At 48.4% G+C, this 23,667-nt stretch overlaps 2 protein-coding genes across 6 annotated transcripts; one reads left to right on the top strand and one right to left on the bottom strand.

The window, feature by feature from the left end:
- The first annotated feature begins 492 nt into the window (after positions 1-492).
- On the top strand, positions 493-14,486 carry TLCD3A (TLC domain containing 3A). 2 transcript variants are annotated; one of them, XM_007520469.3, is made up of 5 exons: positions 520-1,303; positions 1,743-1,826; positions 9,017-9,221; positions 10,617-10,712; positions 11,576-14,486. In XM_007520469.3, the coding sequence occupies exons 1-5, from the start codon at positions 840-842 to the stop codon at positions 11,840-11,842; spliced, it is 1,116 nt and encodes a 371-aa protein (XP_007520531.2). In that variant the 5' UTR covers positions 520-839; the 3' UTR covers positions 11,843-14,486. The 2 variants fall into 2 exon arrangements, with proteins under 2 accessions (XP_016042466.2, XP_007520531.2); XM_016186980.2 differs by lacking the exons at positions 9,017-9,221; positions 11,576-14,486 and having other exon boundaries at positions 493-1,303; positions 10,617-10,747.
- GEMIN4 (gem nuclear organelle associated protein 4) lies at positions 14,432-23,393 on the bottom strand. 4 transcript variants are annotated; one of them, XM_060204104.1, is made up of 2 exons: positions 23,173-23,393; positions 14,432-17,804 (listed from the first exon to the last, which is right to left on the bottom strand). In XM_060204104.1, the coding sequence occupies exons 1-2, from the start codon at positions 23,180-23,182 to the stop codon at positions 14,620-14,622; spliced, it is 3,195 nt and encodes a 1,064-aa protein (XP_060060087.1). In that variant the 5' UTR covers positions 23,183-23,393; the 3' UTR covers positions 14,432-14,619. The 4 variants fall into 4 exon arrangements, with proteins under 4 accessions (XP_060060087.1, XP_007520480.1, XP_060060085.1 ...); XM_007520418.3 differs by having other exon boundaries at positions 14,432-17,789; XM_060204102.1 differs by lacking the exon at positions 23,173-23,393 and adding an exon at positions 22,726-23,134.
- Positions 23,394-23,667: the final 274 nt, after the last annotated feature.

The raw sequence follows: 23,667 nt of genomic DNA, 5'->3' as shown, positions 1-23,667 counted from the left end.
AGATACAGGCCACAGCCAAGGAAAACGTTGGATGCCCTAAGAGGTCCAGAAACAGCAATATTGAAGTTATTGTGTCAGCCCTTGTAATGGGTGTTAGGCAAAACAAGATCGATCCTGATTCTTTCAAGGTTTGGGGACCTGGCTAGAGAGCTTTTAAATAAGAACTCGTTGCCAGTAACAACAAAACAGTCACCAAGACTCTGGATAGTATCTTGACCTCCAAGCCAAGAGGTGGAGTCAGTCTGCAGATTTGCTGTTCTGCCTCAACCTATAGATGGAATCACATAGCAGGATTAACTTTTTCTTCTCTTTTCTTTTCTTTCTTTTTTTCTTCCTTTTCTTTTTCTTTTTCTTTTGGCTCCCCCTCCCTGGAGACATTGCAGCACTGGGGAAGGACGTGAAAAAGCCATCTTTGGCCCAAAGAACGACCATTTCCTTAAGATTCCTATTCGGAAGCCAGAGTACTTAGCGGTAGATAAACGAGGCTGGCAGCAGGCCCCAGTGCTCCCGCCCTTTCCTTCCTCCCCCCCCCCCAAGATGCCCAACGCGCTACCAGCAGCGGGCAGTGCCCCTGTCCAAGGGCTCACCTTCGGCGTGAGGGGCAGGTCTCTCCCGAGTGCATTTTCCTACCTGGCTTTCTCCGCACCTTCCACCCCACCCCCGCCCCAGCACACAAGCACACAGGCTCCACGGCCTTCTCCCCGGGCTGAGAAAGGGGTGGTGGTGGGTGGGGGCTGTGGGCAGGTGCGGGGCCCTGGGTCTGCCAGGCCAGCGGGAGAGGGAGCAGGAGGCGTCCTCGGAGACTGAACAGAAGCCGAGTCCCTCCGCCTTCCCGCCACATGCAGGTGCGCTGGGAGCCCGCAAGGCGGCACGGCGCGGGCGGCTGTGTGCACCGCAGCTCCCCCGCAGGGGAACCCCGGGAGAGCTCCCGGGCCCTCGGCGGCGGCCGCCAGACCCCGCCCCTCCCGGCCTGCCCGCGCCTATCGCGGCGGCCCGCCTGGTCACGCGGGAGCGGCGCTGCGGGCGCCAGGCCAGAGTCCCGCGGCTGGCGGAGTCGCTGCAGGCCAGCGGGGGTGGAGGGCGAGGGCTGGAAGCCGGGCGGGCAGCGCCAGCCGGGGAGCCGCGCCGAGCACTGGAGTCACGCCGAGCGGCGCCGCCGAGGCGTACGGTCCCGCGCACCCATGCTGCTGACACTGGCCTGGAGCGCGCTCTTCTTCCCCGGGCTCTTCGCGCTCTGCACCTGGGGGCTGCGGCGCGCCAGGCCCGCGTGGAGCGATTGGCTGTGCGCGATGGTCGGCACCAGGTACGGGCGAGGCCGGCCGCCCCACCCCGCCCCGCGGCTCGCAGGCTGCTCCGCGGCGGCCAGGCTGCGCCCTGCTCGGGGCGGAAGGGGGGGGCGACAGGAAGCGAGGGGGCTGCGTCCCGGCTCCTCGCGGGTCTGCGCTCCGAGGACCCCGCGCGCTCTGCTCCGGGGGAGCGAGGAGGCGGCTGCGGGCTCCCCGCGCCACTCGGCAGGAGGCTGAGCGCCCGCTACCGACTGAAACCAGCTGCTTTGAGGGTTGGGGGAACTGGCACTCCCCACCCATTTTCCTCACCCCGCTGGCCACCCAGAAGTGGGGTGCGGGTAGGGGGAAGCCGGGTTCCTGAGTTGAGGCTTTAGGCTGTCCGCAGGACAGAACTCAAGGCGTTTTTGTTTGCTTCCCGTTTCTCACTCTCCCCATTTTCTCCCGTGCCCACAACAGGCTGGTTTCTTCAGTGCATGCTGTGTTGGCCACAGGATCGGGAATCATCGTTATCTGCTCTTGTGAAAACGTGATGTACGGCAGGTAACATCCAGGGCCAGGTGGAAGGAGCCCAAAGAGCAGCGTTGAACATTTTCTAAGTTTACAACTTTTATTGGAGTATAGGCCCAAGTTCTTTATCAGAGCCCAGAGCCCATGCTGTGCAGTAGTTGGCTAATGGGCAAAATTTGAGCACCTCCTTCCTTAGATCTGTTGGCATCGCTAGATGCTAACAAAGTGGACGCAGCAAATACTAGAGAAGACAGCGCCTACATGTGACTGAGGTGGCATGTGAGAGAAGAAGATATCATGATCCACTCACTGAGCCCCATTTCTTTATGAAACAGATCCATGCGAGCATTATTCAAAGGTGGGAGTGTGGCTTTTGATTCACTCATTGATCTCTCTGGCAAACTCTATAGTTCCTTAACTAAGCTGTGTCCATAGCTTAGTCAGAAGCATAGCCCTTCAGTGAAGAGGAGGAAATCCACTACCTCTTTCCTGTCAGATGCTTCTTGCCTCTACTATGGGCAATGACGAGGTGTTTTCAGAAAATAGACTTGCATGTGTATTAGAGCTCACTCCACACCAGGCCAGAATATGCTTCTGAAACATCCAGTAAAATCAGTTTGCACAGTATTTAGACCTGAGCAATGGTGGCGTTTTGTTTTTATCTTGTATTCCTAAAACCATTCTCACTTTCTTCCAGTTAAGTTGCAGAGAAATAGTGACAGTCCAACAGCACAGGGACAGTCTAATGCCCTTTTCTGGGCTTTTGGTCATGCAGATGCTACAAAGTGACTGCTTTCAGAGAGAGGGAGATAAAGCACACATGCACCACTGGCATATGCAATGCCAGGGACAGACCTAGGGACTTCATGCTTTTGAGTCGAATACTTTATCAGCTGAGACACCTTCTGGACTTCAGTGACCTGCTTTTCACCGGTTGAGACTGGAGTAGGAGGGGAAGCTGAGTGGTTTATACATTTAATGCCTGGATCTGACTTGGGATTAATCCTGGCATGATTTTCATGCATTTCTTCTTATGATTCTTTTTGGACAAAAATAGTTATTGGCTATGTATTGTAGATGCTGAGAGAAGATGAGATAGAGATGAGATAGATGAGAGAAGGTAAGTCAGGTGATCTCAGCTGTATGTACCAAAAAGCTAACAAGCAGCTGCCTTCTCTTATTATTTTTTTCTTATTTTTTGATGCCAGTGATTGAAACTAAGGGTCTTCTGCATGTGAAGCATATACTCTGCCACTGAACTGTGTCCCTGACCTCTGACTTTATTTATTTGTCATTACGGGATTTACTGCTCCAGGTCAACTTTTTCATATAGAAGGGCAAAGATAGACAGATGGATACTGTGGCACCAAAGCTTCCTTCAGGCCATGTACAAGACGAAACAAGTACACTGATTAAGTGAGGTCTCTTGTTGGTCCCTGATTTTTATTTTAATTGGGCATTTTCTGATCACATAGCAAGCTCCTTCATTCCCCCCCTCTGCCCTAAATTGTTCAGATACAACACGAAACCATCGTCCTTTGCAAAAATTAGGAAAGACGTGGTGCTATTGCACTAGTAGCTCAAACTGGCATGGGGACAAGCAAGAGGCAAGCACTGTACATTTCAGAAACAGACTTTCCCTACGATTAACTTTCAGTTCTATAGCACCATTGTTGTATTTTTCCCTCCGAAACTATGTGTCTTAGTTGTTGAGCATGGTGGTAAGCCTGAGTTTGGTTTTTAGGTTCTTCCTTTTGTGTATCTTTATGCCTTAGTTCTGTTTTGTTTTGTTTTTGGAAGTGTAGACACCACATCCCTGTGCCCTCTGTGAATGCAAACAATGCTGTAAAGGCACCTAGGTCACAAATGTCTTTTGGGGCTCAGGGTGTCACGCAAATCTTTTTCTATTCTATGCCATTTCATTTTATGCTTGCATATAGAGTGTCTATAGATGGGGGGGGATCTACGAAGTCCTCCAAATTAAATGCAGATTATTATTTGGAGCCAAGGACTTCATAGGCGAGTGTGTATGTGTGTGTATCTGGATCCTCAGGCACGTGCAATTTCACTGCTCCAGGCAATTATCTATTTGTTTATTTATTTTTGCCTCCAGGGTTATTGCTGGGGCTCAGTGCCTGCACTACAGATCCACTGCTCCTAGAGGCTGTTTTTTTTTTTCCCTTTTGTTGCCCTTGTTGTTATTATTAGTATCGTCATTATTGTTGTTGGATAGGACAGAGAGAAATGGAGAGAGGAGAGGAAGACAGAGAGGGGGAGAGAAAGATAGACACCTGCAGACCTGCTTCACCACTTGTGAAGCGACTCCCCTGAAGTGGGAAGCTAGGGGCTCAAACTGAGATCCTTACGCCAGTCATTGCGCTTTGTGCCAAGTGCACTTAACCTGCTGTGCTACCATCAGGGCCCCCCAATTTTTTTAAGAGGGAGACACCACAGGACCAGAGCTTCATTTAGTGCCATTATACCTCTCATGTGGTGCCAGGGCTTGCAGGGCTTGAACTTGGTTTGCCCATGTGGCAGTGCAGGCACCCAACCTGGTGAACTATCTCTCTAGCCCTCATCATATTATTTTAGGATTTATTCATATCTCTTTTTAAATAATTTTTTTAGTATTTATTTATTTATTTACTTTTTCTTGTCCTTGTTATTGATGTCGTTGTTGCATAGGACAGAGAGGAATGAGAGGAGGGGAAGATGGGGGGGAGAGAAAGATAGACACCTGCTGACCTGCTTCACCACTTGTGAAGCGACTCCCCTGCAGGTGGGGAGTCAGGCTGGAACTGGGTTCCTCATGCTGGTCCTTGCACTTTGCACGTGTGCTTAACATGCTGCGTTAACTGCCCAACTCCCAATTTATCCATATCTTAATGAGAAAAAGAGAGAGAATCAGAACATTACTCTGGTATATGCAGTGCAAAGGACTGAACTCAAGAGTTCATGCTTTTATATTGGCTGCTCTACTCACTGCACCACCTCCCAGGCTGCCCTCATCAGATTCTTAAAAGACTTATAATACCCACAAGAAGATCATAGTTCTGAGCACTCTTCTCAGTGTGTGCACATTTATTTGCATAATGCTTTTTAAGGAGAGATTTCTTTATTAACATGAGAGAGAACCAGAGTATCACTCAGGCATATGCAATACCAGGAATTGAACTTGGGGCCTCATGCTTGCAAGTCTGGCATTCTACTCACTGAGCACCATCCTAGGCTATACACAGTACTTTTTACATATAAAGTGACTTTCAGACTTTTAGTTTTCTCTATAATGAGAGAGAGCATATGCTTGCATATGAGGGGGCACAAAGCACCGCTTTGTCTAGTGCCTGGGTGGGGCCCAGGGCCTTCATGTACTCTACTGCAGAGCCACCTCTCCAGCCCCACACTTAAAGTTCTCTAATCTTTATAATAACTTTGGGAATTAAGATAAGGGTTATTATCTTCACTTTACAAAGAAGCTAAACCCCAGGGTAGTGGCAGTTAAAATTACAATCCTAGATTGCTTGTTAACAAGCCTTCAGAGATTTCTACCTACGAGCCACAGTTTTATTTCTTACGGAGTTGGTACTGTGTGCAAAATAGTAAGACCCTTGACTTAACACAAAGGGAGAGATGAGTTATATTTCAACTGAGATTTTTACTACTTTCCCAGCTAGAGTTCTGGCATGTTGTGTGGTGCTAGGGATTGAACCTGGCACCTCAGAGCCTCAGGCAAGAAAAGAAATTCTTTTGTATAACTACTATGTATCTTTCCAGTCCTTTGGTAAGCTTGCAATAGTTCTTCTATTTAGTTTTGTTTTATGAAAGCAGGGGCTGGGCAGTGCACTGCAATAAATATCACACTTTTTTTTGTGGCCTAAATGGATTCTAGCTAATAAATTCATATGTATATGTTATATATTTGCTACTACTTACTTATTTGTTTTTTAGAATTGGGACTTTGATTTCCAGGCCACTTTTCCATTTGGATAGTGATACATAGAGGGAGGTAGAGACACCACAGCACCAAAGCTTTCTCCCTTGCTGTAGCACCTCCCAGGTGATTCTGGGTAGTGCGTGGCAATGCAGGCATCCTGTCCAGAGAGGTGTCTCCCTGGCCCTCCCCACTTCATTGCTGATTCATTATTCACATTTTGATGAACATGTAATCATTTAGGGACAGAAATGGCTTTCATCCTCCACAGAGTATATTCTTAGTGCTGCAGTTCAGCAGTTTATCACTGGAGTCAAAAAGTCAAAAATTTCTATATTAAAAGAAAAAGAGTCAAAAATTGGGGGCCGGGTGGTAGCACAGAGGGTTAAGCGCACGTGGCACGAAGCACAAAGACTGGCGTAAGGATCCCAGTTGGAGCCCTGGGTTCTCCACCTGCAGAGGGATCGCTTCACAAGCGGTGAAGCAGGTCTGCAGGTGTCTATCTTTCTCTTTCCCTCTCTGTCTTCCCCTCCTCTCTCCATTTCTCTCTGTCTTATCCAACAACAGCATCAATGGCAATAATAACAAGGGCAACAAAATGGAAAAAAAGGCCTCCAGGAGCAGTGGATTTGTAGTGTAGGCACTGAACCCCAGCAATAACCCTGGAGGCAAAAAAAATTTTTTTTGAATATTTATTTATTCCCTTTTGTCACCCTTGTTTTATTGTAGTTGTTATTATTGTTATTGTTGTTGTCGTTGCTGGATAGGATAGAGAGAAATGGAGAGAGACGGGGAAGACAGGGGGAGAGAAAGATAGACACCTGCAGACCTGCTTCACCGCCTGTGAAGCGACTCCCCTGCAGGTGGGGAGCCAGGGGCTCGAACTGGTATCCTTATGCCAGTCCTTGTGCTTTGTGCCATATGCGCTTAACCTGCTGCGCTACCGCCCGACTCCCAAAGAAATAGTTTTTTAAAAGTCAGAAATTCAGACTAGAGGGTCAGGTAGATAGCAGAAAGACAACAGACTTTCATGCTTAAGACTTGACAGTTCTGAATCTAATCCCTGGTACCATCATAAGGTAGAACTGAGCCGTGTTCTGGTATCTGTCTCTGAGTAGAACAGATAGATTTTTGAAAAAAAAAATTGGACTTGAGAATCCTGAACATACCATTTAGAATCTTGGGGTGGGTGGGGGGATATAGCCCTTAGTAAGCACAACAGGTGGTTAAGATCCTTAGATAATTGTAAGACTGAGTGTTTCTTGTACCTAAATATGGGTACTCATAATAGGAATTTGCTGTCTGAGCAATGCTAATCATTCTCAGCATAGTACATTATTTCAATTTAGAAGTTATTATCATTTGGGGCAAAATAGTATAGAGACCTTTAATAGGCAGTAAGAAAATGATAAACTAACTGCTATCAGTTTTTTCCCCCCACATTTTTCTCAATAAGTGGAGCTAGGATTGAATTGAAAAGAAAGTGGTTGGAGTTGTGTTCCAGAAACTCCCTCCAGTAGGGTTGGATGCTGATGGAAGAGGAGACTCCCAACTGTTGAGTAACTGAATGGAGTTAAACTGGAAATATCGGACGTGGGGTTTGAGACATGTTCCAAACCAGCTTCTTGGTGGGGCTGTTGTCATCTGTAGACATACCTGTGTTAAATCAACCAGTAGCATAAAATGCCAGAAAATCTATTATAAGTGAGCAGCTAAAGCAGGCAAATAGTGATAGCAAGTCCTTTTTTTTTTTTTCATTGCCACCAGGATTATTGCTGGGGTTTGGTGCCTGTGTACCAAGTCCACCATTGTGGGCATTTGTCTTTTCTTTCTCTTTTTTTTTTTCCTCCTCCAGGGTTATTGCTGGGCTCGGTGCCTGCACCATGAATCCACCGCTCCTGGAGGCCATTTTTTTCCCCCTTTTGTTGCCCTTGTTGTAGCTTCGTTGTGGTTATTATTATTGCCCTTGTTGACGCAATTCGTTGTTGGATAGGACAGAGAGAAATGGAGAGAGGAGGGGAAGACAGAGAAGGGGAGACAGACAGACACCTTTCGATAGACACCTGCAGACCAGCTTCACCGCCTGTGAAGCGACTCCCCTGCAGGTGGGGAGCCGGGGGCTCGAACCGGGATCCTTACGCCGGTCCCTGCGCTTTGCGCCACATGCGCTTAACCCACTGCGCCACCGCCCGACCCCCTCTCTCTCTCTTTTTATTATATAGTGAGGGCAGAGGGAAATTGAGAGAGGAAGGGGAAATGGAGAGAAAGAGAAAAAGACACCCGCAGGTCTGCTTCACAGCTCAAGAAGCTTCCTTATGAATTTCCCCTGTAATTTAAAGAAAACTATTTACTTAAGTTTCTAGGGGAGGTGGCTCAACAGTAAAGCTTCTGCCTCAAGTTAAATAAATAGAAAAATCATATTGAAGCATCTTCACTGCAAAATATTTTATATAAAAATGGCTGGCAGTGGTCCTGGGCAGTGGTGCACCTGGTAGAGTGCACATGTTACTATAAATGAGGAACCATGTTCAAGCTCCTGGTCCTCACCTGCAGGGGAAAGCTTCATGAGTGGGGGAGCAGTGCTGCTGGTGTCTCTCCTCTCTTTCTCTTCCTTCACCCTCAAACCTTATCAATTGGAAAAAAAAAAAGTGGCCACTGGGAGTGGTAGGTACCAAACCCTCAGGGTAACCCTGATGGCAAAACAAACACAAGCAAGCTGGTTGCAGTCAGAGAAATAGCTCAGCCGTTGGAGCATCAGACTTGGACTAAGGTTCCTGGTTTGACGCCCAGCACTGCATGTGTCAACGGGATGCTCTGGCTTGTCTCTCTTTTTTTTTTTTTTTAATTTTTTTATGTTTATTTATATTTATTTTTCCCTTTTTGTTGCCCTAGTTTTTTATTGTTGTAGTTATTATTATTGTTGTTGATGTCGTTGTTGGATAGGACAGAGAGAAATGGAGAGAGGAGGGGAAGACAGAGGGGGAGAGAAAGATAGACACCTGCAGACCTGCTTCACCGCCTGTGAAGGGACTCCCCTGCAGGTGGGGAGCCGGGGCTGGAACCGGGATCCTTACCCGGTCCTTGCGCTTTGCGCCATGTGTGCTTAACCCGCTGCGCTACCACTGACTCCCTGGTTTGTCTCTTTTACTCTTTCTCTGTCTCATGTGAAACCTTCTCATTATGTAGTAAATAAGTATTTTTTAAAAACTGGCTCAGTAGAAAGTTGAAAGGAATTTGTTTGGGTTTGAGTCTTCCTAACGTAATTACGGATCATTCATATGTTTTCTTTCAGCCACTGGCTTGCCCGAGAATATGTTTGGTTTTTGGTTCCATACATGGTCTATGACACCTATGCCATGTACCTCTGTGAATGGTACCGAATCAGCGATCAGAGCCACAGGCACTTCCTCACCGTTTTTCAAAATTTCCTAAGTAAAAACCGCCTCATGATCACGCACCATGGAGTCATTTTGTTTATCCTTGTGCCAGTCACACAGGTATGACCTCCCGGGAAAGTCACCAACATTATTTTTGTTGAACAGGGCATCTTGACTATAATGTAGGAGCCAGGATTGCCCCTTTGCTCTCTCCTTCCCTATCATACCCACTCCTTGTACCAGCTGCTTCTGTAGCTAAACCCTCTAGGCAAGTCCTGTAGAAAAGAATTAAATCAGGGGCCAGGTGTTAGAATTGTTATGTTGGCTAGAAATAATTAGACATTAGCCCTATACCTTAGATGAAGAAACTGGAAGTCTATTAAGAGTTTTCTTAGCTCAGTGATGCTAAGAGATTGCTTTGTGGCACATAACTGTCATTCAAAGATAAAAAGAGAGGTAGAAGGCATTTTCTTTTAAGAAAACTCTTTTGGGTTGCTTTGGGACCCCAACATCTAGCATTGGGCCTGGTAAATACTTAGAAAAAAAATTTGTTTTTATCTTTATTTACTGAATAGAGTCAGCCAGAAATCAAGGGGGAAGGGGGTGATAGAGAGAGACACCTACAACACTACTTCACCACTGGCAAAGCTTTCCCTCTGCAGGTGGGGACTAGGGGCTTGAATTTGGGTCCTTGCACATTGCAACATGGTGCTCAGCCAGGTGTGTCACTGCCCAGCCCCCCCCCCAAACAAATACTTTATTGAATTAAATTTTCTTCTTTTTAAAAATATTTTCCCTTTTGTTGTCCTTGTTATCGTTGTTGTTATTATTGTTATTGATGTTGTTGGATAGGACAGAGAGAAATCAAGAGAGGAGGGAAGACACAGAGGGGGGGAGAGGACAGACACCTGCAGACCTGCTTCACCGCTTGTGAGGCAACCCCCCTGCAGGTAGGGAGCCAGGGACTTGAACCGGGATCCTTACGCTGGCCCTTGCGCTTTGTGCCATGTGCGTTTAACCCTCTGTGCTACCGCCTGACCCCCTGAACTATTTTCTAACTGCTGTTGGCTTGACTAAATCAGATACCCAAAAGTTGGCTAGAGTTCCTTCTCACTGATATTGAAATCCAGGTAAATTCTGGTGTGTGGTGTAGTCAGCTGATTTGAAACTGCCTCTGGATCCTAGGGATTCACCCACCCAAGTGTCCATGCTTTGCAAAATGACAGAAATGACTGACTGGCTCTATATTTACTGCTTTAGTGTTTCACTCTCCCTCCCTGGTCTCACACTTGAACCCTTCTCAGTAGTCATTAGGATTTCCCTTCTGATTGTTTTTTTTTTTTTTTTCATTCTTTTCCACACCTTCCACTCCCTACTCCCGCTGCTGTGTGTGTGTGTGTGTGATTAAAAGATTATAGGGTTTAGTTTCATACCTCACCACTCACCACCAAAGTTGTCACAAGGTCTTTGAGACAGTTTGATTAACCTTATTTTCTTTCTTCTTCCCATTTGCAGGGAATTAGGGGAGACCTTGGGGACTTCTTTGTTGGCTGCATCTTCATAGCAGAACTGAGCACTCCATTCGTGTCACTGGGCAAAGTCCTGATTCAGGCATGTATGAATGAAATGGTGGTAGTGTGGCAGAGTGCCTTCCTCTTTTCCTTGGCAGACTGTGTTAGAGTTTGGAGAAATTTGTTGAGAGATAGCTGTTTACATAGGAGGTGTGCCTTTGCCATATATATAACCTTGGCATCACATGGGAGTGCCATGACACTGGAAAAAGCCCTAGGTGTCGGCTGATCATCCTCATCAGTGAAGACAAAACCGTACATTTAAAAATCCTGATTTCATGACTGCAGCAAACTGTCTCAACTGGCTGGGCTCGCACACCTGAGGTTCCCAGTTCAATCCACAGCACCTGGTGTACCGCCGTGCTCTGGTTTCCTTCTCTCTGTCTCGTGTGAAACACTTCACCATCCATGAAACAAGTCATGAGTAACAAGGCCAGGTGGTGGTGTGCCTGGTTGAGTGCATATTACCGTGCGCTCGGACGCTGGTTTGAGTCCCTGGCTCCAACGTGCAGGATGGAAGCTTCATGGATGGTGAAGCAGGTTTCTGTCTCCCTTTCTCTTCCCTCTCAATCTCTGGCTGTCTCTCCCCACTAAATAAAGATAATTTAATAAATTGTGGGGGCCAGCTGGTGTTGCACCTAGTTAGGCATATACATTACAATTCATAAATGGACCAGAGTTCAAGCCCACATCTCTTCCTCTCTGCCTTTCTCTTTTCAACTTCTCTTGGTCTTATTAAAAAGAAAAAAATCTTAAAGTGTGATTTATTTCATAAGCAAGAGAGAGAGGATAGAGCACCACTGTGGCATGTGCAAATGTCAGGAACAAAACCCAGGGCCTCATTTAGCTAGTCATGTGCTCAAGCCACTAAGCCACCCTCCGTTCTCCTTCCTTCCTTTACAGTTAAAGCAGCAGCACACCCTTCTGTACAAGGTGAATGGAATCCTCACGCTGACCACCTTCTTCTTCTGTCGGATCCTTCTTTTCCCCTTCATGTACTGGTCCTTTGGCCAAGAGAAGGGACTAAGCTTCTTCCAAGTGCCACTCCACATCCCCTTCGCCTGCAATGTGGCCAACGCCTTCCTCATCGCTCCCCAGCTCTACTGGTTCTCTCTGCTGTGCAAGAAGGCAGTCCGGCTCTTTGACACTCCTGCAGCCAAAAAAGGATGATTCACTGCTCCCGATTTGTCAGCCAATGAGGTTGCCTTCACACACTAGCTGCCTCCTTCATTCAGTGTTCCGTGGACCAGACTGTGCCCTGGGTGGCCTCAGTCTTTTGAATATTGGTAAGCAGATGAGTTCAAGTTTTTCTAAACAATATTCACATCCCCTTCCTCTTCTAATTGTCCACTTTTGTAAAAGCACTTTTTCCCCTTAGTAATAATTGTTGGACCTTGTCAAACCTCCATTGTCAGCACTGTGGTTTTAAGACAAACCCAAGGGATTTCTCCTTGAGCCTTATCTAGAGGGATCTGGGAGGAGGGAGAAGCATGGGGCATGTAGAGATAGGTGGACCAGGGTTATAAATGTCTGCACGCCCATCTGGCCCTGATATCAGCGGCCATCCACCTTTCCCACCACTCGGGGCAGTGCCCACACATACTGGGCCAGAAGAAACAAGCAGTGACTTGGTTCTTGAAACAACTGTTATGCTGGCTTGTGAAAATTGTGATTTTTTTTCTGCAGCCAGGGTTAACACTGGGGCTTGGTTGCCTGTGCAATCCACTGATCCTAGTGGCCGTTTTTCCCTCATTTGTGGTGTCGACCAAAATAGAGGGGGTGGAGGAAGAGGGAGACACCTGTAGCAGTGCTTTGCTGTTCATGAAGTTTCTCCCTGCAGGTGGACACTGGCGGCTTAAACCTGGGTCCTCACCCATGGTAACAGATGCCACTGCCTCCCCTCCCATAGTTTTACATTGTTTACTAGACCATCAATTGGTCCTTTGCATCATCCTGTTGTGCCAATGTTGAATTCTCATGTCTGTTGACATCCAGCCTCACTGGTAGGAGTGGGAGCCTGAAGTACTTGAGTAGGTGGGGAGGCCAACAGGTCAGCGGCATTCTTGCAAGCTGACTTTGCTGCCCCTTCTAAGCTTTTACGAAATGGCACTTGAGAGAGGGCTTCAGTGCAAAAGAACACATACATGCACCGTACCTTTCCCATCTGCCTAGTTTCACCTTTGTGGGTTTGTTTGTGAAATTCTAGGATGAAGCTGTCATTAACTTCTCCCAGACTGATTTAAGACTCCAGCTGAACCCAATTTCAAAGTGTCTTTATGCCTAGATTATTGCCAAGAAACCCAAGAAAGGCAAGTGGGAGCTCAGTCAAATGAGTGATCTTATTACAAACACTGTTCCCTTTCTAACATGCCCCCTCCAGCTCAGATTTTCCCATACCCACACACAGGGTATTCACTTGGGAGTGCAAGACAGCCCTGGCCAAAGTATGTCCTGTGGACTGACTTCTCCATTTGCTAATAGAAGCCTCTGGTGCCAACACTAATTGTTGTCCCTGATCAACCTGGTTGGGCTTTAGAAAGCTGTGCTGCTAATGGTAGTGAAAAAGTAGACTTTAAAAAGTGCCTTTCTAATCCATTGTTTTCCATGAATTTAAAGAGTACTGAATATGTCGTGTCTCGAATATATTGACTATTTCTGTGATGGGTGCCAATGACAAATGCTGCATTTTTTTTTACCATGATATATATATATATCCCCTTTGGTGATTAAACTACACTAATATTAACAGCTTATTATTATTTGTGAACTACATCAAATCCAACTTCCTGTAGAGTCCCCATCATGGGGCCTGGCTCAACCAGTTACTGAGGTGAACAGGGTACATTACTATTTCCAGCCTCCTGGAGGGTCTAGCTCAGGCCTTCTGCTATCATGTTCCATGGTTCTAAAATACATTGCAAGCTAAGAGAGTTCACTCTATGGTCAAATCACTTTAGGCCTTTTTCTTTCTAAACCGGGAGGGTGGGAACCCAAATACAGTCCACAGAGCCTGACCACTTTAAGTGGGGGGGATGGGACCTGAGCATCAGTGCTTCTTTCTGAGTGAGGGAAGGTGTGGCTATGAAGGTGAGGAGGCAGGCACTTTCCTTCCTCCTTACCCAAACTAAATACCTGGCCCAGCCATTCTATAGCTTGTACTGTAGCCTGAATGCCTTCATTTCACTTTCATCCTGCTGCACATACCACTTCTCGCTCCCATTCACTCTTTAAAACCATGACAACTCACCCTGAACAGAAGATAATTACACCCATACTCGGATCACACCTCTGCTTTGTTTACCAGACTATGTTTTAGCAGATTCCTGGGTCTGCTGCATGGGGTTCAGACTGTATGGCAAAAGACTTTAATTTAGAAGACACCCATCCTCTGGAGGCCATTAATCTATCCTCAGGCACTTACCGTTCTTGATCCAACTTTTCTTTTATAGTGGTGTAGTCTTCTCAGGAATACAACTCACTTGGCCAGTTGGTGGCAGAACAGTTTCCCTACTTGCTGCTCCTTCTGAGACACTGCAAAAATGACACTTAAGGGTTTCAGTGTAAAAAAGAAAACACGCACACGCATGGTAATTTTACCACTTGGCTGGATTAATCTTTGGTATACTTGTGAAATTCTAGGATGAAATTGTCATATACTTTCTCCAGGCTGATTTATTAACTTTTAAGACTCTCGTTGAACCCAATTTCAAAGTGTATCTATGCCTAGATTATTGTTAAGAAACTCAAGAGAGCCATGTGGAAACTCAAGATAATTTTATTATACTTTGTATGTTATAAAAATCATAAGAAACTATTTTCTTTATACTGCTCTTGCTGTGTATTTTCCAGCTTACATACACCTTCACATGACCGAAATGCTCATGTTTCTCAAATTAAGCTCCCTCAGACCCCAAGTTGAGGCCCAGCTGCTTTCTGATCTCCAGAGGTCAGAAGTTGTTGATCTTCTGCAACAGGGTTTGGCGCCGTTCCTCAGGGCTAATGTTCTCGGCAATGGACTTCAAGAAGCGCTGTTCATTTACCTTCTGGAACAAGGAGCTGGTAGACAGGTTGCTCTTACTCAGAGTTTCATAACAGGTGAGGATTTCTAAGGCCAAAACATAGAGCGGTTCACATACCTCTTGGTGGAGCATAGCCATGATGTGCAGAACGTGACAGAATACCTGGGTATAGAAAAACAGGCTTTCCTGGGTCAGGTCGTGGTCGTGTTCTTGAGCCCAGGGGCCAACTGACTGTATCAACCTGACTGAGTCCAGGAGGTTGGTCAGACTACTACACAGAAGTTTGACCACGTGGCTCCAGCCATCCATAGGAAGCCAATTCCGACAACTCTGGCTGCACAAAAACTGGAAAGCTCTTAGGAACAGCACAGAGAGTTGAAGCTCCTGGGCAAATGGCTTCAGATTGAGCAGAGGAACAAACTGAATGTATTCTAGGCTATATGGGACATGCAGGAGCTGTTTGTCCAGTAGTCTCCTGGTCAGCTGGTGAAGGTACTGCCACTCCTGGGGGCTGCACCAAGGCATGACTTGCACCAGAGCCACCAGGAAGCCCTTGCTGAACAATCTGACTTCCTCAGGGTTGCTCACATCGACCACCAAGAGGGAGAGCATCTGCTCATAGAGGCCACTGGAGATGGAGCAGCACTCCATCCACGCAAGGAGCCCTGTGCCTGGCCCGTACCCGGGGTGGGCCTGGGAGGTCCACTCGTCCTCAGAAAGCTTACAGATCTCAAAGAGTGTGGCTGGCACCTCACACTTGAAGTGGCCCTCAAAGAAGTTCTTCAGTCTCAGGCCCACTGTCCAGTCTAGCTGCTCCAACTTCCGGTGGAGCCAGGACAGGGATTTGATCCAGGTGTCTGGGGAGAAGGTCTCAATGTTCGCTAGTACAGTCTCACAAAGGAGTTCCAGGATGTGGATGACTAGATCCTTCCCATCCAAAGAGAGGTACCTCTTCTCCTTGGGGAGCTGCCAGTATTTGCCAAAGCAATCCAGCAGCTGGCACAAGCTGAAGATGAGGGGGAACGGGGAGCAGGTCTGCAGCCAGTACTCCTCCAGGCATGCGTTCGCTTCCAGGGTCTGGATGAAGATCTTCAGGCTCAGGTCCACCTCTTCGACATCGAGCATCAGGAATGGCAGGACAAACTCCTTGAGCACCTCATCTGGCTCGATGAGAGCAGCGACAGGGATGCCCTGGGGTTTCAGAGGGCTTATCAGGCAGCTTAGGAGCTCCAGAAACTGCTTCTCTTCCTTGGGTGTGGAGAACTTCCCCCAGACGGTTTCTTTGAGGCACGACACCACGAAAGTGGTGGAAGGACTGGGACCCTGCTCTTCTGTGAACCTAAGAGCAGGGAAGGCGGTAAGAATCTGAGCCAGGAACTTGTGGGTGCCAAGATTCGTCACAGCCATGCTGCACATCTTCTTCACTGTGATCTCCGGGTACAGGAGCACCAGGCGGGCCACAGAAGCCACGGCTTTAGTCAAGCCCTGCTCGGAGGTACTCTGTGCAAGCTGGTTAAAAGTCATATTGAGGTCTTCCTGAAACCCTTCCAAGTAACACAGCAGCTTCTCAGAGAGGCCCTTTCGTCCCCAGGAGAGCAGGATGCCTGAGAGGACTTTGTTTTTATCAGGTAGCGAGAGGTCTGCATAACAATCCAGGGTCAAGTTGATCACCTGTTTGACCTGAGATTCGGGGACGGCTCTGTCCATCGTACTGACTTCGGTCACTGTCTCCAGCAGCTTCATCACCAAGCCTGGCTCTCGGAAGAGAGTCTGGTTATTAGCCAGGCAAGCCAGCCACTCATCTGAGAAGGCCCACTTCTTCTCAGAAGCAAAAATGTAGCACATTTCCATGTGCCGGTCCATCTTCTGCTCGATAATGGCCATGGCAATGGAGGCAGTGATGTCCTTCTCAAAGCCCTTATTCTTTAGCACCCTGTTTGTTTTACTCAGGAAATCCCCAACGCACTCTGCCAGCTCGGAAGCCACCTGCCTCTCCTCCTTGGACAGGCTGGTGGTATCCAGGTAGAGCTTTAAGTTCTGGCTGAAGGAAGTCAGACTGTCACAGAGCCGGTAGCTGTCGTAATTTGTCCCCTGCTTGCTATGGAGCATAGCCTGCAGCTCATGCCCCCATTCCTGCAGCAGGCTCCGCATGAACTCGAACCCCATGAATATCGTCTCGCTTGGCAGCTTGGCCAGTGAGGTCAGGCTGACATCCCGTTCTGCTTCCTTTACCTTCTCTACCAGGGCCTGTTGGTGATATGGGTTCTGGGTGTCCGAATCCCAGACTGAGATCACTGTGGCCAGTTTGTCTAGATACACAGTTGCAGACACTTCCTGGGGGTCGTCCTCGACCAGTGCAAACACAGTCAACATGTCAGCCAGGTTGGCTAGCGCACAGCATTTCATCCCAGGGCATAAGATTCTGTTTTGGATTTGCTTCAGCCCAGTGAGCAGCATGGCCAACAGGGGCATGGTAGGACACACATCTGGGTCTGACTTAAACCTCTTCGGAGGATGGGAGAACTCATCTGTAGAGGACACATACTGATGGGCCATCATCCTGAACTGGGAGAGCAGGGGGTCCTGCTGATTGCCCTTATGCTTTATCATCTCCCACCAGACACTGAGGAAAAAGGATACGTCCTTTGAAGAAGTGTCAACAGCCAAATGCTCCAAAAAGCGTTCTAGCTCTGTGCGGCAGATGGTGGTGGGCAGGGCCATTAGGAGCTGGATAAAGAGGCCTGAAGCTTCCAAGGACTTGAGTATCTCAAAAAGGACTGTGTGATTGATGGCAGGGATCATGTTGCCTACGGAAAAGAAGACATCTTCCTGCCATCGAGTTTCGGTGTCAGAAGGTGTGATGGGGTAGGGCTGAAGAACCTTGGCCCAGATGGCGACGAGAGCTTTCTTTCTCCAGGCAATGGGCTGAGAGGGCGCCGTGACTGAGGAGATCTCCTTCAGGGCCTCCACAATGGGCCGTCCAACCCGCTCCCAGTCAGACTTTGTCAGGTCTGCCAGTGCTTTGGGGCGGAGCAACTGCTCAGCCAGCAAGAAGCCTCCATGTAGAATAGTCATTTCTTCACAGATATTCAAGGGTCCTGCACAGAGAGAGGCTGGTTAAGAATGTGGATGAGGGGGTCGGGCGGTGGCGCAGTGGGTTAAGCGCATGTGGCGCAAAGCGCAGGGACCGGCGTAAGGATCCTGGTTCGAGCCCCTGGCTCCCCACCTGCAGGGGAGTCACTTCACAGGCGGTGAAGCAGGTCTGCAGGTGTCTATCTTTCTCTCCCCTCTCTCTCTGTCTTCCCCTCCTCTCTCCATTTCTCTCTTTCCTATCCAACAACGAATTGTGTCAACAAGGGCAATAATAATAACCACAACGAAGCTACAACAAGGGCAACAAAAAAGGGGAAAAATGGCCTCCAGGAGCGGTGGATTCATGGTGCAGGCACCGAGCCCAGCAATAACCCTGGAGGAGGAGAAGAAAAAAAAAAAAAAAAAGAATGTGGATGAGAAGGACTGGAGAGCTGGAGCCAAGAGGATTTACATAAGTAATAAATGATGACTCTCTAGCTCTCTAGCCCGGGACTGGGAAGACAGTGACCACTATCAGAAACAGACAACGGAGAACTGAGCCAGGTGTGGAGGGAACTCGGGTTTGGTATCTGAGGTTTGAAGTACAGCATCAGTGTCTCTAGCAATAGCTCCTTTGAAATTCAAGGGGAAACTCAGTTCTAAACTACAAACTGATAAATCAGGGAAGTATTGGCCTACAGGGGGATCACCAGCTAATTGAATGTGATCCTACAATGCTGGGCAGCCAAGGTAAGGCCCTCAAGACAAGGGTGGGAAAGGAGGGCCAGGCGGTGGTGTACCTGGTTAAGCGTACAATACAGTGCAGAGGATCTGGGTTCAAGCCCCTGCTCCCCACCTGTAAGGGGAAAGCTTCACAACTGGTGAAGTAGTGCTGCAGGTATCTCTGTCTCTCTCCCTATTTCCCCCTCCCCTCAATTTCTCTCTGTCTCTACCCAACAACAAAGAAAAGGGGGGCTGGGCGGTGGCACAGTGGGTTAAGTGCACATAGTTTGAAGTGCAAGGCCCTGCACAAGGATCCCTATTCAAGCCCCTGGCTCCCCACCTGTAGGGGGGGTTGCTTCACACGTGGTGAAGCAGGTCTGCAGGTGTCTTTCTTCCCCACTCTATTTCTCCCCCACCCCTCTCAGTTTTTCTCTGTCCTATCCAATTGTAATAATAATAGTAATATTAAAAGGCCACCAGGACAGTGGATTTGTAGTACAGGCACCGAACACCAGCAATAACCCTGGAGGCAAAAACAAAACGAAAAGCACCGCACTTGAGGAGCAAGTAAAGCTTTAGCAGAGACGACACAAAGACAGCACAAAACCGCTGCAACCACCAAGCACATATTGCAGGACTTGACAGCTGAGCTAAGTAGTGATACAAACTGGGGGGGGGGACCCCATTACTGTGAGCACTAGGAATCAGAAAAGTCCTACTTTTCCTTTTTCTCATTTTTATTTGTTCCTGTTAGGGTGCCACCACTCAGGGCCAACTTTTTCCGTCAGACAAAGATAACACAGAACTGGCTTCCTCCGGTGAGGTGGAGGCCGTGCTCAAAGCTGGGCCAAGCACATGCCAGAGCAGCCGCACTATCCAGGGGGCAGATAACTCACTACCACCCCCTTGCCTTTTATAGCCTTGCTTTACAAACAGGCTTCTTTTTTTCTTTTTCTTTCAAGTTTTATTTTATTTCTCACATAAGATAGAGAGAAGCCAGAATACCACTCCAATACATGCAGTGCAGGGATCGAACGGGGAGCCTCAGCCATACTGACTCCAGCCTTTATCAGCGAGCCATTTCCCATTTCCACAGCCACCCTTCCAAACAGGTTTCAAGCATTCGGCCTTTAAAGGAAATAGGCCAGCCCATTGTTGATTCCAGTGAAGGAGAACAAGCTACTAACGGTTCTAGATCTCTGGTAGAAACCAAGAGGTAGATAACAAAAAGCATACCACTAAATAAAGAAAAGTCCTTCTTCCAGTGAGTTGCAAAAGGAGGCACCTTGGGACGTTAAGTCAGATGAGTTTGAAGTCTACCTCAGCCATTTAAAAGCAGTGTAGGCTGCTCTCCCTCCCTCCCCTCCCCACAACCTCCCTGTAATCCAGGTGTGCTGTGTAAATTCTAAGCTAAGTAGTAAACCTGGAAAAAAAAAGTTTTGATATATTGATATGGTCTTGGCTGAGTTACTTCACCTAGTAGAGTGCACACTTTTTTTTTTGCCCCCAGGGTTATCCCTGGGGTTTGGTGCCAGCACTATGAATCCACTGCTCCTGGAGGCTATGTTTCCATTTTATTAGATGGGATAAAGATAAATTGAGAGGGGAGAGGAAAGATAGACACCTATAGACCTGCTCCATCACTCTTGAAATATCCTCCCTGGCAGGTGTTAAGCCAGGGGCTTGAACCTCGGATCCGTGCGCAGGTCCTTTACACTTACTACTATATGTACAGTATACACTCTGCTATGATGGAAGCCCTGGGTTCTCATCTCAGTGCCATATGGATGCATCATGGACAGCACTGAGGGCAACTCCTTGGTGGAGCAGTGCTCTCTCCTCTCTGTCGCTTCACTTCAAAGAAATAAAAGGATTAAAAACTGGGATCATGGGGGTCTGGTGCAGCGGGTTAACTGCACGTGGCGTGAAGCACAAGGACTGGCATAAGGATCCCGGTTTGAGCCCCCGCTCCCCACGTGCAGGGGAGTCGCTTCACAGGCGGTGAAGCAGGTCTGCAGGTATCTTTCTCTCCCCTTCTGTCTCTCCATTTCTCTCTGCCCTATTCAACAATGACGACAAAAATGACAATAATAATAATAATAATAATAGCAGTGCTGAACAAGGGCAACAAAAGGGAAAAAATTGCCCCACGAGCAGTGGATTCGTAGTGTAGGCACTGAGCCCCAGCAATAACCCTGGAGACAAAAAAACCAAAAAAACTGGGGGAGTCGGGCGGTAGCGCAGCAGGTTAAGCACACGTGGCGCAAAGCCAAGGACAGTCGTAAGGACTCGGTTCAAGTCCCGGCTCCCCACCTGCAGGGGAGTCGCTTCATAGGCGGTGAAGCAGGTCTGCAGGTGTCTTTCTCTCCCCCCCCCTTTCCCTTCTCTCTCCATTTCTTTCTGTCCTATCCAACAACAACACCATCATCAATAACGATAGTAACTACAATAAAACAAGGGCAACAAAAAAAGAGTAAATATTAAAAAAAAAAAAATTGGGGCCACAGAGAGCACTCAGTGCTGGCATTTTGCATGTACAAGCCCATGGGTACATTCCCTGACAGAGTCTTAAAAAACAATAATGAAGGAGTTGGGCGGTAGCACAGCGGGTTAAACGCAGGTGGGGCAAAGTGCAAGGACCGGCGTAAGGATCCCAGTTAGAGCCCCCGGCTTCCCACCTGCAGGGGAGTTGCTTCACAGGCAGTGAAGCAGGTCTGTAAGTGTCTATCTTTCTCTCCCCCTCTCTATCTTCCCCATCTCTCTCCATTTTTCTCTGTCCTATCCAACAACAATAATAACAAAAATCAGAAAAATGGCTCTAAGAGCAGTGGATTCCTAGTGCAGGCACCAACCCCAAGTGATAACCCTGGAGGCAAAACAAACAAAAAGACAATGAGGGGCTGGGTGATAGTACATCCTCAAAAATGCACAAAGACCGAGGTTCAAGACTCCAGGTCCCATCTGCAGGGGGGAGCTTCTTAAGCAGTGAAGCAGTGTTACTAGTGTATATGTGTGTTTCTGTCTATCTCCCCACCCCCTCTCAATTTCTCTATCAAACAATATATATTTTTAAATGATGATGTAGGTCAGCAAAATAGCTCACTTGGATAGTGTGCTGCTTTGCTATGTACATGATCCTGGTTTGAGTCCAGCTCCCATTACATTGGAGGAAGCTTCAATGCTGTGATCTCATTTCATTCTCTACCTCTGTCTCTATCTAAAATGAGACAACCAACCAAAAACAATAATGATGTGATCATGGACAGAGTGGTCGAGTTTCACACGCAGGAGGAACTGGCATCTCTTTTATATAGATCAGTAAGCATCAGACGAAAAGAGGCCTAAGTGTGCAATAAATATTGTTTTCCTCAACCCTGTGCTATCTTTCCACTGACAGGACCAAAATCTTACTATTCTTGCCACCTCCAACTCTGAATCAGGAAAGGTCTTTCTCTGGTATGTTTTCTTTGGGCCAATAACTAAATCAGAGTTCAAACACTGCTCATTAGTCCTGACTCCTTTTCCGTTTCAGGACTCAAGAGATGCCCCGCTTTCTTCAGCCCTTTTTGTCTCCCAAAGTACAACTCCTCCATTTTCACAATTAAGGACCCAGCAAAGAAGCCCAAATCCAGGAAGGATTTGCCATTTTGGTCATTTATGGGAGCAGACAATGGCCAAGAAATCAGGAGTTCTGTGCAACTCACTTGTGATGGAATTCTGCCTGCTTCCCACGGTGCATTTGATTATTGAAGGAACCCTCCTGGGGGTTATAACCCTTCTTTCAGACTCAGGCTGTTCTCCCACAGATAAAGTATGGTGCAGATATCCTAGGATCAGTTAATACCTAGGAAAGTCCCAAATGTCTTACCATTACTAGTTAACTGATACTTTAGCAGTGCCCGCCCATCCCCTGTGTATATCAAGTGATTATTACTCTGTCAGTCTCTGCACTAGACATAGAAAATATCTCTTTTTACGCTTTAACTTTTTAGGGTTCAGCCTTAGAGCATAGGACTTGCATAGTTGAGGACCTAGAGGTCCCAGGTTCCACCGTAAGTCAGGGCTGGTCAATGCTCTCTCATTTTGAAGACTGTTATTTCTGTTTGGAAACTCAGAAAGTGTCCTGTTGTTAACTACAAAGCGGTAGGTAGCGTGGGGACAGAAGGCTGCATGGCCCTAAACGCTTCCAACAGACTAACTGGGAAGAGGATCAGCCTGCCCATCGTAAGGAAGCCTCACCCAGATCTCCCAGGAGAACCTCCTGGTTCATCAGGCACAAGCACGTCCAGCGGGGAAGGAGGCCGGCCTTGTCCCCTGGGCTCCTGGCCACCGTACCCGCCGCTAGACTCCTGCGCTCTCGGGGCGCCCCAAACTCTCTGGAATGGACACATCATCAGCCCCCGTTTCACAGGGGCTTTACAAGCTCAAGCGTGTTGGCAGAGAGTAAATGGGAAATCTCTGGGGTCAACGGGGCTCCCCGGGAATCCCCCCAGCGCGCACAGCCCGCAACCAGCGCACTTTGAGGAAATCTAACTCCACATGGCCTTTCACGTGGGGCGCACACGGGGCGGCGCGCCCCGGCCTTGCGCCCCTGCGGCCTCGGAGGACACCCTTACAACCTCAAGGCCCCCCAACCCCGACCCGGAGGATGCCCTTAGCCCGGGTCGGGGGAGCCGGGACACCCACCTAGGTCCATGGCGGCGGCGCTGGCGGGGCGCGGGCCGCCCCTCCTCCGCGAGAACGTTGGCGCTGCGCAGGCGCCACGGCACAATGGGCGGGGCCCGGGGTGGGACAATAGGCCGCGCCGCAGCCCCCGCCCCGCAGTCCCAGCCCGGCCTTGCACGCGCGCGCACGCGCGGCCCCCCTAGCCCGCCGCCCGGCCCTAGGCGCCCCCTACCTGCGGACAGGTAAACGCCGCTCCCTCCCTCCGCCCCATCTCGGTCCCCGCCTCTCCAGACTCCAGCCCGGCTTCCGGGAACCCAGTGGGGCCTACTCAACCTTGTATTCCACGCCCACACGCACAACCCAGCAACCCTAGGCACACCTGGCATAGTTCGTCCGCTTCTCCCCAGGCAGCTCACAGGGAGGCTTCCGCGCTCTGACCAGCCCAGTCCTACTGCACAGCCGACCCCAGCGCTCTGGCTTCAGACCGCCACAGAGAATGCTCTGTGCGAGCCAGAG

This window comes from Erinaceus europaeus, chromosome 12 (genome assembly GCF_950295315.1).
Source record: "Erinaceus europaeus chromosome 12, mEriEur2.1, whole genome shotgun sequence".
In the NCBI taxonomy this organism is placed as follows: Eukaryota; Metazoa; Chordata; class Mammalia; order Eulipotyphla; family Erinaceidae; genus Erinaceus; species Erinaceus europaeus.
This window is presented reverse-complemented; position numbering and strand designations above follow the sequence as displayed.

Excerpts from the sequence above, each read along its gene's own strand:
- TLCD3A (XM_007520469.3), top strand. The coding sequence starts at position 840 with ATGCAGGTGCGCTGGGAGCCCGCAAGGCGGCACGGCGCGGGCGGCTGT. Across the intron at positions 1,304-1,742 it reads TGCGCGATGGTCGGCACCAG|GCTGGTTTCTTCAGTGCATG; the intron begins GTACGGGCGAGG and ends TGCCCACAACAG. Across the intron at positions 1,827-9,016 it reads GAAAACGTGATGTACGGCAG|CCACTGGCTTGCCCGAGAAT; the intron begins GTAACATCCAGG and ends GTTTTCTTTCAG.
- GEMIN4 (XM_060204102.1), bottom strand. The coding sequence starts at position 22,756 with ATGAACCAGGAGGTTCTCCTGGGAGATCTGG. Across the intron at positions 17,805-22,725 it reads GGTTCTCCTGGGAGATCTGG|CCTCTCTCTGTGCAGGACCC; the intron begins GTGAGGCTTCCT and ends ATTCTTAACCAG.